Consider the following 15,111-nt stretch of genomic DNA (forward strand, 5'->3'; position numbering starts at 1 on the left):
CATGAAATTTTACAACTACTACTCTGGTAAATCACAACACTTTTTCTCTTTAAGGTACATGGACTTTCATTTTTTGTTTTTAATGTTTTTCTTATTTATTTACTGATTTGTTAGATTTTTTATTTTAGATTTATCAGATGATGTATTTATGTGGTAATAGAAGTGTAAATTTTTTAAAAACGTTTACTAATAATTTTTTTGAAGAAATAATATTTAAAATTGCAAGAAAGGGTTGACAACGTTTATTATTTTTCATTGTCAGCAGTATGTTTATTATTAGAGTTACATGTTTTTAATAATTTTTTTTATTATTATTTGCTAAGCTAATTTTTTTTCAAACATCTCCTAGCTGATATATATATATTTTTTTAAAGTCATAAGATTGTAAAGTTTATTTTAAATGACAATCTGTTATATAAAAAAATTATTTGTGTGCTATTTTGAGTAGAAAAAAAATTATATAGGAAAGATCGCAATCTTCAGGATTCGTTTAAGATTTTTTGTTACTACTTTCAATTAAAAGTGAAGTTAAAATGGATGATATTAGGCTAGAAACAGATATTAGTTTAGAAAATGGAAATGTTAATAGGCAAACTCGTCGAGCAGCTCTAGAAGGTCGCTCAGTGTCAGTTGTAAAAATGTCTTTACCTGAAGGGCAAGATAGACGTCGCTATAATATCCCTTCACATAATCAAGTTGCAGTTGTATTTGTTGGTGAAGATGGTGCACCACCTGCTTAATTATCATATTATAATTAAATGTGATAGTACAAGTATAAATGTGGTAGTATGTTTAAAAAATTTATTATAAGATTTTTTGGCTCATAAAATGGATTTAAGACTTGATTGATTGTTATTTCCTGTTAAATCGCAATAAATAATGATTAGAAGGCTATATGGCCCAGACGGAATATGCGACATAAATATCAAATTTGTATTTTACTCATTCACTAAAAATGGAGTTAAGACAAATTGGCTCTTATGTCCAGATATGTTTTACTGCAAATATTAGTAAATAAACTAATTAGTTGCGTAATGATTTGGACGCATTGATGAGTTATTTTAGGCATTGATTAAAATTGATGATTTATTTATAAATATATGAGTTATTTTAGGCATTGATTAAAATTGCTAATCATAATGTAATTAATTGAATATGCTAACCGTAATGTAATTTGTAATAATGTAATGCTAAAGTTAAATGCGCTTTTACTTTTTTGTTACTCTTGGTTGTTTTGTTACGCTTAGTGATGGACAGTTTTGTTTGTGCGCTGTTAGTTTTTCTTCTGTTGTGGAATTTTGAGATTGGAATTTCCAGACATTTAAAAAAGCACCTTTCTATTATATCTTTTCTATTACATCTTATCATATCTTTCAAGTAGGTTATACTCTGTTTAATCATTTTAATCGTTTACATTTTTTTTATATCTTAACATTTCTGTTACTTTTATTAAACTTGTTTTTAAGCATATTTATTTTTATTTTTTATATCGAATTAATAGATTGTCCCAAATTCTTGATGATGAAGGTTTGTATTTATTTAGATGTCTATTATATTACTGATTTGTATCATGTTACGTAGTTAGTTCTTAAATATATGTTTATTTTTAGTCACTGAATTACTAAGAAGTAAGTTTTGTTCCATTTTGTTATAATTAAATGTTATAAATTGCAGTTCGTATATGTTTGTTGATTTAAATTAACTTAACAATAATAAAATGGTTTAAACGAAAATTTTTGTAAATTAATTCAATCCAGAAAGATTAAATATTTAATATTGAAGTAATTAAAGAGGTTTAAGAAAGAATCCACTTCAATATTTGTTTGCTTTTCTGTTTAGATGACAACAGTATAATTGGATAAAATAAGTTAAAAAGCATTTTTACTTTATAAAAACGAAAAAAAAAACATTTTTTTTAATATATCTGTTTTTTTTAAGTAGGTTTAAAATTTCAGATTTTTAAAATCTTATATATTATAATCTTAAATATTTTTTACTTATTCAAAAAATATATCTATGTTAAGTTATACCAGGTTGTAGAAAATAGTTATAGTTTAATAATAAGGTTGTAGACTGTTAGGAGCAGATTAAATAGATCAAAGATTTATTTAATCTACTTAATAACCTACTACCAGAGTGAAAATTTACTATCAATTGTTTGTTTGTGTTTCTGCTTAGTTGAAAACAATGAAGAGAGAGGTAGTAAGTTTAAAAGGATTTTTATCTTTTATAAAGTGACTAAAATGTTTTTTAAAATATTGTTGTTGACTTTAAAGTAAAACAGTAGGTTTTTATAATTTTATACAATAAGCCCAAGAACTAAGGTCCTACTTAAAATTATATTGTCAATAATAAAGAGATCATTTAAAATTCTCAGTAAGACAGCTATTTATTATTTTATATCAAGTTTAATTAAGATTTATTTTCTTTAGTTGATCAAGAGAGAGCTAATAAAGGTATTAGTTACATTAGTTAAGTGAATTTATCTTTTAAAAGTTAAGTAGATAATTTAACGTCTATACATTTAAGTGCTTTTATAGTTTAGACACAGAATTGAAGACTGAATAAAGTCAGTGTTTTTGCTATTAGATATTTGTTAATAGGAATTTGTTTATTTGTACTGTAACTGGAATTTGTTTATTTGTACTGTAACTGGAATTTGTTTATTTGTACTGTAACTGGAATTTGTTTATTTGTACTGTAACTGGATTTTTAAAACTTTAACTACTTAAGCTTTATTTTATTTTTATTTTAGGAGAGTTGGAAAAAAAACTAAGTATAAATTATATGATTAGTATACTTAAATAAATGAAGCATTTATATCTGTACCTCAAAAGTCCAATGTCACTTGTCACATTTTAGAAATTGCCCAGGAGAGAGGAAATAGTAAAATAATTAGTCTTTATTGGCTTATTCATGATGGTTAAATTTATGTTATTTTTTTTTTGTGTTTTAATTTGTCTTGAGGCAAATGAAATATAATTTTGACAAAAATAAAAAATAAAAAGTTATAAAAAAATTGAAAAATCATTTTTGGACAACAGACATTTTTTCTTTGAATATTGTGGGGACACCAGACCCTTTATATTGACCTAACTTTGTTTCACATTGTCGTAGGACAACAGTCTTTATACCTCTGTAGATACTGAAAAAACTAAAAAGGTCTCATACATAACTCATTTCCACAAAAAACTGGACAACCGACATTTGTCTTCTGAGGTACAGATATTAGGATTTAAAGTTTATTTTAGTTTATAGTTTTGGTTTAGTTTTATAGTTAATTTTAGTTTACTTTTTGTTAGTTTTAGCTTCAGTTTATCTTTTTTCTTACTTGAGACAACTTTATGAAGGAAATGAAGGGAAAAGTTAAAAAACATTATAATTATATATTTATTTATATGTAAATATTATTTCATTAATTATTCTGAGGTATATTTTTTGCCTTTATAGTCTGGTAGAAGCATAACTGGTAGAGCTGTGTTTTAAGTTTTATATATTTTTTATGGAGAAATATGTGCAATAGGTAAAAGAATTATTTAATAAAAGTATGACATTTTTAAACTGTTCGCATTTTACTCATATTTTTATTAAAATTAAATTTTTAACAAGTTTAACCTTTTTTAATTTACTCTTTTTTTTAATTATTTTCAGCACCTCTTCATGCTGTGAAGATGTTGAGGTTATGCTTTATATTTTGATTAAATAAAATTGCAAATATTTTTAATTTTTATTATATCTTTCTATTTGTAATTTTAGAGCCGTTAACATTTGAGCAATATCAAAGTTATCGTTCCCAACACCCTGGGCCTCTCTCGGAGAGGTCCTTCAATAAGTAGTGCAGTAATGGCAGTATGGATGAGCCATCCTTTAAATGGAGGGCTCATCCATACCGGGGTGTTGGGAGACACCGAAGAAAAAACAGCAACCAAAAGGTTGTAAATGTTTTCTATCAGTGAAGATATTTATAACTTTTTTGTTGTTGTAATAATATATGTTTAATAATATTTGTAATAATTTTTTTTGTAATAATATATGTTGTATAGGGTAGGGTGGGGTAATATGGATTGTTGGGGTAATATGGATATATTTAATAAGTATGCATGGAGTAAGTTATCTATACATAGTGGTAAACCTGAAAATTACCAACAGTTTATACACATAATTAGCTTCTTTTTTTAGCATTAACAATGTTTATATTTGATTTACATGAATAGTTAAAATGTAAAACATTTTGTTTTGAAAAAAATTAAAAAAACATTACGTTTCAAAACTTTTATCTGCAGACTTCAGTAATATTACTTATCCAAGAGTGATGATGTAAATTTATTAGTTGGACCATCATGTAACAACATGTAAAATTTTATTTATAAGTTCTCTAACCCATATTGATAAATAAACAAAAATCTAAAATGGGGTAAAATGGATATACAGGTAAAAATGATAGTGGGGTAAAATGGATATATATAAAATATATAAAATCCTATTAACATTATAGAATTTTGTTACAAAATCATAAGCTGCATGACATTTATTTATATACTTAAGCACACTTTTGCTTTTAAATATAGTATTATATATTTTTCAGTAACATATAATAGTTTTATCTAATGTTACCGAACTATTTATATTAAGATCATAGTTCAAATTTGTTTTCTTTGAATGGCAAGGGTAAAACTTTAACTTCCATTAAAATATTTCATATTTTATTTTTGTATTCCTCGTTTTATTTTATTACCATATTTTACTTTATAATTAAATATTATATTTTACATAATTAAAGTTAATTTTATAATATTTTAGATAAAATAATAAGACTGAAATAAACTATCATGCCTGAAATAAAATATCAGTGCAAGACTATTGGTACATACAATCACAGCAAATTAATGACTGTCATACAGCTTGTTAAGGAAGAGGAGTCAGTATACAATGTATCAAAGTCTTCTGGCCAAAAAGGGCAGAGTTTTAACAGCTCAAGATGTTGTCGCAAGGTTGCAAGAAAAAGAGAAGAACAAAACTAAAAAGAAGACTGTATCAGTCAGAAAAAGAAAACTGCTAGTCATAACCAATATAGTTTGACCTTTTAAATTCATGAAAAGCAATAAGTGTGATATATGTATCAAATATATTATGACACTGGTGGGGTAATAGCAATAAGTGTGATATATGTATCAAATATATTATGACACTGGTGGGGTAATACGGATATATTATCCGTATTACCTCACCAGTGGGGTAATATGGATATATGAAAGGTGTTGTTAAAAAAGGATTAGTAAGTTAGTTATTGAAAATATATTTATTTTCTACTCATTGTGATTCTATTGTAAACACCCTGGATGTAAAGAAAAATAACAAAAGTTTTTATGGTAGTAATTAACTAAAAAAAAAATTATATTAAAAAAATATATATATAAAATTCTATCCATATTACCCCACCCCACCCTATTTGGTTTGTTTTTTGTCTTTTTTAATTTAAATTTTATTTATTTTTCACCAATTAAACTTAAATATAGTTAAATTGATTCATTACCCAATCACCATAATATGATGCTACATTCTATTGTTAAAAATAATTAATTGGGAGTTTAATTTATTAAACTCACTGCTTTTAAAATTTACTATAAGCCAAGACAATATGTTAAGCTATATAAATGCAATTTATTTATATCTCAATTTGATTTTTTATCTTTAATATTTTTAGTTTGGCTCCTTGAAGCATTTGTTTTTTGCTTTTTAAATATTTTAAATCTATTGTAATGTCTTTTAAATTAAACTAAAGTTTACTAAAAGCCAACATGAAATAATGTCATAAAACAACACCGACAAGCTGCATCATGACAGCGGTTTAAGTGTGACGATAGGTTGCCGAAATGCAGGTAAATTGTTTTCCTGTTGTTTTTTGTGTTTTTTTTTTCTTTTAACGGGTGATGCGGAAGTTATGGGACAAAATAAAAACGTCAATAACTTATTTATAAATAAAAAAACAAACTACTATTATATTTATTTTAAATAAAGAATTTATCTTTTAATAAAAATATATTAGTTTTTATATGAAAAAACACCGCCATCTGCAATTGATCTCAATTTTGCTCTGAAGCCTTTCATACGCAACTGTAAAAAGTTTAAATCAATTACTTGTAGTTTTAGTTTAATGCGACCAATCAAAACTTGCTCTGTTGAAGCTTGCCAATCTCCCTCGTAAACCTTCTGTGCCAAATGTCCCCAAAAATTTTCAATTGGTCGTGCTTGAGGCACATTTGGGGGATTGGATTCTGTATCAACGTAATAGACATATTGGTCCATCCAATTTAGAGAATCTTTAGAATAATGAGAACTTGCTAAATCTGGCCAAAATAAATAGTTAAAGTCTCCATGATACTTGTGAATAAATGGAAGAAGTCGTTTTTCTAAACATTCATTAATATAGATTGATGAATTGATTGCTACAGTCTTGGAAGTGCGAAACAATGGCTCGGACATACCACGGTCAGATATGGCTATTCACATTAATAATTTTTTTGGAAATTTCTCTTTTCCTACAAAACGAACACTTTCTAGGCATGTTTTTTTGTTGTTTGTGTAGTATCCAGAATTTCCAGGCACGTTGTCCCCTGCAAAACAAAAGTATTTTTTGTCATCAATGACCAGAAGCGATTTTGTGTTATAGAGTTGGTTAACTAGTTTCCTGCTTCTTTTCTTTGCCTTTATTTGTTGTTCTATAGTGCATTTTGGAGTCTTTTCACGTTTTCTATATTTAGTATTCATTTTTTTTAACTGACGACCAATTATCGATTGATTTACACCGAATTTAATACCTATTTTTCTCTGACTGACCCCTTTCAGATTGTTGACAAGTCTCATTAATTCGGCTTTCTTTTCTCTAGTCCAGGATGTCGGACGACCAGGGTGCTTTCTATCAAAAAAAGGATTGAACAGTTTTAAGTCTTTTAAGGTTATCATATATTCTACTTCGAGCAAATCCTTCCTTTTCAAAATGATTTACGATTTTTTTTTTTTAAATTAGGTTTTTTTACAAAAAACATTTTTAGTCGCTTTCGAAAAGATTCTCATTCAGCTGCATTTAACCTCATTTTAAATAATTGTGTTTCAAATAATAAAGTTTATATTTTATAGAACTTTTATGCTTACGCATAAAACCACAAAAACTAATTATTATGCTCAAATAATGAAATTAGGATTTGTCCGATAACTTCCGCATCACCCGTTATGTCTACTTATCTGTTACAATTTTTATTTTAGGTTTGTCATATGAAACATTAATGCAATATAAAAGATCAAAGTTTACATATTTTTTTTAATTTGTTATATACGTTTGATTGTGAATAAACTTTTTTTTGTTTGAAAAGTATTTGTATTCAATTGCTTAGTTATTTATAATAAATTTATTTAGTTGTGTGCATTTATCGTTTTAAAGACAATTTCCTTGATACATGTTTCTTTTCCTAAAGAAACATGTATCAAGGGGATACCAAAAAATTAATAACTCATGTATAATGTACATTCACTTTATATTAACCTTATTAATTAAAGTTCATGTCATAAAAAATATAACAAAAATTTAGCTTTACTTTTTCATCAATTTAAAGCATGATGAAGTGTTATTATTTTGTGTCAGTAACTAAAAACGTATTGTGTTCAACTTAGTAATGTCGAGGAAAATAGTTCTGGCTTACACTGATATCACCTGTCAGTTGTAAATTACTCAAATAACGTTAAATAATTTGTAAATTATTTTACCTCCACGTACTTTTTATTTTAATTTTACAGATGGTTTAATTTTTTAATTTGAAGGCGTTTTTTTAAAAGGGTATTAGTTAAGGTTTTGCAACTTTAAATTGTGGAAAACAGCCACTATAAATTAAGTAACAGACCCACCATAACCCGTATTACGGGTTGCTTTCTGATAGTTTAAATAAAATGTTTATTTTGCTGATTAGTTTTTTAAATTACTTTGTTTAGAATTGAAATGAAACATTTTTTTTGCCTTTTAATGCTTTTAATTTAATAATTTTATAATTAAATAAAATTTTGCCGTTTTTAGTTTATATGAAATAGCAAACAAAATTTGGTTTTAAAATTCTGAGGTCGGCAAAAAAATGCCAACCTCAGACCCTGTTAGGTCAACAGTTAGGTTTTGCAGTCTTGATTTGTTAAGTCACATGCAACTAATGTCAAGAGATTTTTTTAACTCAACCCTCAGAATTAGGGTCGGCATTTGGCAATGCCGACCCTAATTCTGAGGGTTGACTACCATACATTATTTTCACATTGTGAATTTTCATTAAAACTATACATTACCCTGCTCATATTTCAAAAATTGATCTAGCAAATTTCCTATGTCACTGGCTTCAATTCCTAAAATTAGAATTTAGTTGAAATGAATTTAAAAAACATACTACATAAAAAAAACATTTGAAAACATTTTAAATTTTAAATAGATTTTTATAAATATATCTATTATTGTTAACGTAAAAAGCAATGAATAATTGAATTTTTTTCACAAACCTGAAATTGAATTTGAAATTGGAAGAAGACATTCTCCTTGAATCATTTCTTGATAATCTGAAATCTACAAGCAAAAATAGTATAGTTTTAATTTTGCAGCAGTCAAAAAACAGTAACAAAAACTTAAAGTAAACAATAATAATGGTACATTTTATACCAAGTGGAGTTGAGATGGTTCATTTCAGTAGCAAAAACATGTTTTGTTCATAATTTAAAACTAAATTTTTTACAAAACTTTTTAGTTTTTTATAATATGCAACCTTAGATTTACTTTTGCAAAAAATTGACAAATGTTTAATGTCACATTTTATCAATAATTGCTACCTAAAAACTTTAAAAAAATTATTTACAAATCTACAAAGTGTTGATTTTTGAAGAATTATTATACAAAATAAGCAATTTAAGAAATGAGAAGATATTTTTTTTTAGTTATATGGTAGGCTTGCTAATTTTTAAAAAATTATTGATAAGATATAATTCAGTAAGCAGTTATAGAGTCCTTAAAATGTCTGCAGCTACAACTTAAAATTTTTTACTTCAAAACCACCTAAACCTAGGTTTTTAACAAAAAATTATGAAAATGATTTAGATAAATATAAAGAATAGCAAGGTATATGAAAAAAATGCATGGCATATTGGCAGAACCATTAAAAAAAGGGAAAATCTATTGGTGAAAAAATAAAAAAAATCAAGCTCATAACTTCTCCTAATCAGATGAATACTTTCGAATGTGACCAGGAAAGAAACAGTATCTTTTGATCCAAGTTGATGTAAAAGACAACTTTTTCAAAAGTCTCTTATTAATATGAAAGAACTATACCTAGAGTTCATTAAAATTTGGTGTCAAAATTAGCTTTTTTAAGTTTTGTAAACTTAAACCAAAGTTATGTATTATTCTTGAAAGTGTTTGTGAGTACCACCAGAATGCAAAACTTTTAGCATTAAAAATACAAGATCTTTCATACTATAAAGATCTCTTGACATTAGTTGCATGTGAATTAACAAATCAAGACAGCAGAACTTTGATAATTGTGTTTCTTACTTATCTTACTAAGATAAAGATGATGAAGAGATAAAAGAGGTAAAAGGGTTTCAGATCATCTACAACACAAAACAAACTCAGTTGATTCTTTAATTCATGAAGCATTAAAAACATTAAAAAGAGAAAAAAAAATTACTTCAAGCATTACATATATTTCAGGGATGGGGTAGAAACTCACATATTATTTCTCAAGTTAACTACAATGTGACTCCAACCATTAATTAGTTTATCTCTAGAAAAAAATTCTTTCATAACCTGGAAAATAGAAATCATAATTATTTTTAAGCTAACTCAAAGAAATTCAAGTTTCAGTTGAATAAACCATATTTAATATGTTTTAAAAAGGTATACATTTTCTTTGAAAAAATAATCACTTTTTTTAAAAAAAAATAAGTTTTTATTGACTATTGTTTTAACTATGACTATAAATTGAACTTTTATAAAAAATATTGTTCTTTTAAAGGGTACCAGTGTACCCACCTGTTCGTTTGAAAAGTACCTGGGCAAGCATTTTCACAATTTTTGACAGCCTCATTAATAATACAAAAATTATAAAAAATGTTATTAAAAACATACCTAAAATATGTTATTAAAAACAAGATCATGAGGTAACTGTAGAATGGCATTTTTTTGATTCTATAAATTCACCCAAGAAAATGATGTGTAAACAAAAACAATTTAAATGATGCAATTTATTACATTGCATAAAAAAAATAAGAACATTACATGGCTAGCAGGGATCCTGATAATGCCAACCTAGCTGACTCAAGAATACCACTTATACATAGCGTACATATCAAGGTACTGTGATGAAAATTTTAAAATCTTTTAATTTTGTTTGCCAGAAAAATAAGTTAATTTGAATTTTCAAATTAAGTGAAATTTTGACTTAATAGTACAACAATAAAAACACCTGTAAAATGAGAACCACTTTATATAATATGATAAAATTTCAGTTGGATTGGTCAACTGGTTAAAAATTTATGGCAGGTTTTATTTATGTTTGCGGATTACTGTATTTGGTCATTATTTTTAAAATAATGGTTACATGAGTGTTCTACTATGTCATACCAAGAATTTTTGTTATAATTGTTTTATTGCTACAACTATCATTTTCATTTTATAGACCAAAATATTGATTTATTATTTAAAGTGTGGCTTAACTTGGCTTATGCATTACATACAAATATCAACATTTTTTAAGGTATTTAAACCTTAGAAAATGTTGTCAAAATGCATGAAAATGTTAAAAAAAGGTTGAAAAGCTTTTATAAAGATAGTTACATAAAAAGATATAAAACTTTAGACAAGATAACTAAACTAATTGACAAATAAAAAGTTTGGAGGGCCAGTCTGAGGAAAATCTTGAAAGAGAGAAGAGTCCTTTGAACAGCAAGATGAGTCATTTTGTCATTAATTAATATTAAGTAATATAAAGTCATTAATTTGTGAAACGTCAAGTGTCATTAATTTAAATTATTTCCTTAAAAGGAATAAATTATGTAAGAATTATTTCCTTGTATTTTAAGTAAGGGTGGAATGCAAGAAGCGAACTTGAGTCAAGTTCAACTTAAACTTTACATTGTAACCAATAGCGGCAGAGTATTTTTTGAGGGGAAAACCCATACTCTGCCGCTATTGGTTACAATGTAAAGTTCAAGTCGAACTTGACTCAAGTTCACTTCTTGCATTCCACCCTAAATGTCTCCTTGATTTTAATCATTTGAAATTAATAATATTTGTAGATATGTTAATGGATTGTTATCCAATATAAATTCAGGTTGTATTTTGTAAAAGGGATAGCCTGATTTAGTAAAGTTGGATTTAGTGAATTGCCATAATGCTAAATCAAGCTAAGGTTCACAATAAAAATTGAAAATTTGTGTGCTTGCTCTGCCTGAAAAAATGACACCTTACTGCTTTCTAAACAGATCGAATATGTCAACTGTACAAGATAAAGATCAATATCAGTGATTTTCAGGTACCAAAAGGACTCTGCGAATCGTGTAGAACAATTTTGCGCAGGAAACAAGAGGGTAAAGAAGTTTTACTCCCTCCTTTGTTTAATTTCAATTAAATACAAGTGAGGCTTGAAACAAGAGGCACGATGTGTTGTTACCTAATCTACCAAATTGGTCGTTCAAAGTTGCAAGAAAAACATCCTCTTGAAGAGCAAATCATCAATGAAAAAGAACCAAATGTATGTTGCAGCACATGCCTCTGCCCTTTAGGAAAAAGTTTGCCCCGACAATGCTCTCAAATAAAATTCAGGGAAAACCTTCAGCCTTTAGCAGCAAAAGATGCTAGAGCAGCCAAACAAATTGCATTTCGAATTATTTCCAATAAAGAATTATCCTCTGAAGGAACAAGTTTCTAATCACTTTAAAAAAGAATAATTTGAAAGTTTTAAACTTTCTGAAAAAAGATTAATATAAAGATAAAATATTTATGTCTTGGTTTCAGGCAAAGTAGAGCCCAGCCACTATCAAGTAATCTAAAATTAACCACTCTAGCTCTTGATAATATACAACTAAATACAGGACTATCAAACAACAGATTAAAGAAACTGGTAACCAAACTAACAGAATTGTAAACCAAACATCAAGTAGCAAGATAGTAGAGCCAAATTTTTAAAAGAATTTCTTAAGAGCAGGTCAACACTGAATTTTTCAAAACTTAAACCTATGCAAGCAACTACTTTAGGTTGAGAGTTAACAAGACTGCAAGCAACCACTATTTAGGTTGAGAGTTAACATTAAGCAAAGAAGAAAGTTAAAAAGCAAGAAAACATCTGACAGAAAAAGCTACGCAAAATTATATTCATAGAAAAAGTTAAATAGAGGACTAAGCAATATTTATAAATGGGCAGCCTTCGGAATTAGAAAAAATGAGGTTTTTTTGCCGGCAAATGAGGTCAGCAATTTGCCATCCTTAATCTTTTAGAGTTCAGTATCAGGTCAGCAAAAAAAATTTGGTACAAAACTTTTACCATAAAACATAGAAACAAGGTCGGCAATTTTTTGCCGACGTCAAATATGTCTAGGTTGGCATTGCCAAATGCCCACCCTAATTCTGAGGGCTGAATGGGAGAACTTAAATCTATGTAAATGTATAATTGTGTTATATATATATATATATATATATATATATATATATATATATATATATATATATATATATATATATATATATATATATATATATATATATATATATATATATATATATATACATTTTTGCATTTTAGTTTTTAACTATTTTATTTAATCTAAATTTTTAAAACTGTTTTCTAATCACAAAACAATTTTATTAACTTAAGGATGCTTTTGTTTATAAATAATAATTATTTAAACATCTTATTTTTATAATTATGAACTTTCTATCATAATTAATCATAAAAACAGGGAAGGGGAGAAAATGTCTAGTAACATCGATCTACTCTTAGTGGACTAATAAAATAACAAAAAGCTTTATGTTAACATTAAAACAGCTTTGACACTTTTTTCAATTTTATATTTTAATTTTTTAATCTATCTATATATAGGTTCAAATTAAGTCACATAAACATTAACCTATTTTGAGTCATTTGCTGTTAGTAAAATAAACACTAAACTATTAGGTACTAAAATTTTACTTTTTTTAAAATATTATAAATAGTCTGACCTCTTCTAATTGCTCAGTTAATGATGCACTAAAAACATCAGAATTAACAATATTGCAGAAACTATCTGAAGAATTTTCCATGATGTGGGTATAAGTCTCTTTGATAATATCAGATTCATCTTTAATTTTAGCATAATTATTTGATGGCAGAGCCATAGGATTTTCACACATTTCTTCAACTAATTTCAACTTTTATAAAAACTTTCAAACACTTTCACTGCTGACAGTGGTACAAAAAAACAATATCAAGTAAGCACATTGAATGAATAAACGTTTAAATTACTTCAACTTTAACGATTACAATGTATCCAGTGGCTTAATAACCATCAAATCTCAATATAAACTATCTGCACAATACATGTAAACAAAACTAAAAATTTTCATAATATACTCTTCTCTTAACAATAGATAATATTTATATGGCTTTTATAAACATTATTTTACAACAGCTTGAGGGTCTTTCAATTACGTATTCTACCTGATAAAGATATAAAAATTGTAAAATTAAGAAAACCTCTATTTAAATTATACGCATTTATCTGACAAATTAAATTCATAACTTTATTAGTCATATAAGATTCAAACTATGTTTAACTAAAGTCATGTGGCACGCGTTATCGGCAACCATGTTTTGTACACTAATACAATATACTTTAAATGCGGGGGAGAGTGTTACCTAAAAAATATCAACAAATAAAGTTGTAAGTATCGCAACTAGACGTTTCAAACACTTGTTTAAAGTCAAAGACCCATGTCTACTATTTTTAAATGTAACAGCCCCGTAGCAAGCTTTTTTTGTTGTTTGAGAAAAGTAGCTTATAGACACAGAGTACAATCCAAACACTTATAAGTTTATTTTTATGTCAAATAAGGAACATTTGTAAAAATTACACAGGTCAACAAAAAAAAAATTTTTTTCTGGTGCCGAGCGAACAATTTGTTTTTTGTATAGCATTTCTCATTTTGATTTCAAATATGTAACTCTTTTTTTACCATCAGGTCAAGTTGTAAAGATATTTAGGTTCAAATCTTAAGTATTTAAGGTAAAGTCCCTAATATTGTCGAAAAAAAAGTTATTCAAAAGTATGTCAACCTGGGTCTCAAAAGTAGCGTATTTTCATAGAGATTTTAGAAAACATAAATATTTTTCCTTAAAATTTATTGACAAAAAAATTATGTGAAAAAATGCTAAAGACTCTTAAAAAAAAGTCAACAGAATGTTATTCACCAAAAATACACAAAATACTTATTTTTATTACAAATGAATAACATTTTTAAAATCTCTATGAAAATACGCTTCTTTTGAGACCCAGGTTGACATACTTTTGAATAACTTTTTTTTCGACAATATTAGTGACTTTACCTTAAATACTTAAGATTTGAACCTAAATATCTTTACAACTTGACCTGATGGTAAAAAAAGAGTTGCATATTTGAAATCAAAATGAGAAATGCTATACAAAAAACAAATTGTTTGCTCGGCACCAGAAAAAAAAAAATTTTTTGTTGACCTGTGTTATTTATTATTGTTCAGTCGTCCCCTTTATTTGTTCTCAGGCTCCGGCATCTGAGTTTTTTACAAATGTTCCTTATTTGACATAAACATAAACTTATAAATGTTTGGAGTGTGCTCCATGTGCTTACAAACATGGAGCACACTCCACACATTTCTCAAACAACAAAAAAAGCTTGCTACGGGCCTGTTACTTTGAAAAATAGCAGACATGGGACTTTGATTTTAAACAAGTATTTAAAACGGGACGACTGAATAAGCGCAAATTTCATAAGTGCGAACTGCCATAAGTGCAAATGGTGCAACCGCAAACTGGCATAAGTGCGAATTGGCATAAGTGCGAATTGGCATAAGTGCGAACCGG

At 26.9% G+C, this 15,111-nt stretch overlaps 1 protein-coding gene across 1 annotated transcript in view; it reads right to left on the minus strand.

Annotated features, from left to right (window-relative positions):
- Positions 1-13,879, minus strand: part of LOC100210778 (peroxisome proliferator-activated receptor gamma coactivator 1-alpha) — a 45,236-nt gene extending 31,357 nt beyond the window's left edge. Inside the window, exons 1-3 of the mRNA XM_065793608.1 lie at positions 13,235-13,879; positions 8,530-8,593; positions 8,323-8,379 (exon numbers count right to left, since the gene is read on the minus strand). Coding sequence (XP_065649680.1) covers positions 8,323-8,379; positions 8,530-8,593; positions 13,235-13,405 — 292 coding nt within the window. The 5' untranslated portion in view covers positions 13,406-13,879. The remainder of the gene's footprint in view (positions 1-8,322; positions 8,380-8,529; positions 8,594-13,234) is intronic.
- Between the last annotated feature and the right edge of the window lie 1,232 nt (positions 13,880-15,111).

This window comes from Hydra vulgaris, chromosome 03 (genome assembly GCF_038396675.1).
Source record: "Hydra vulgaris chromosome 03, alternate assembly HydraT2T_AEP".
NCBI classification, from domain to species: domain Eukaryota; kingdom Metazoa; phylum Cnidaria; class Hydrozoa; order Anthoathecata; family Hydridae; genus Hydra; species Hydra vulgaris.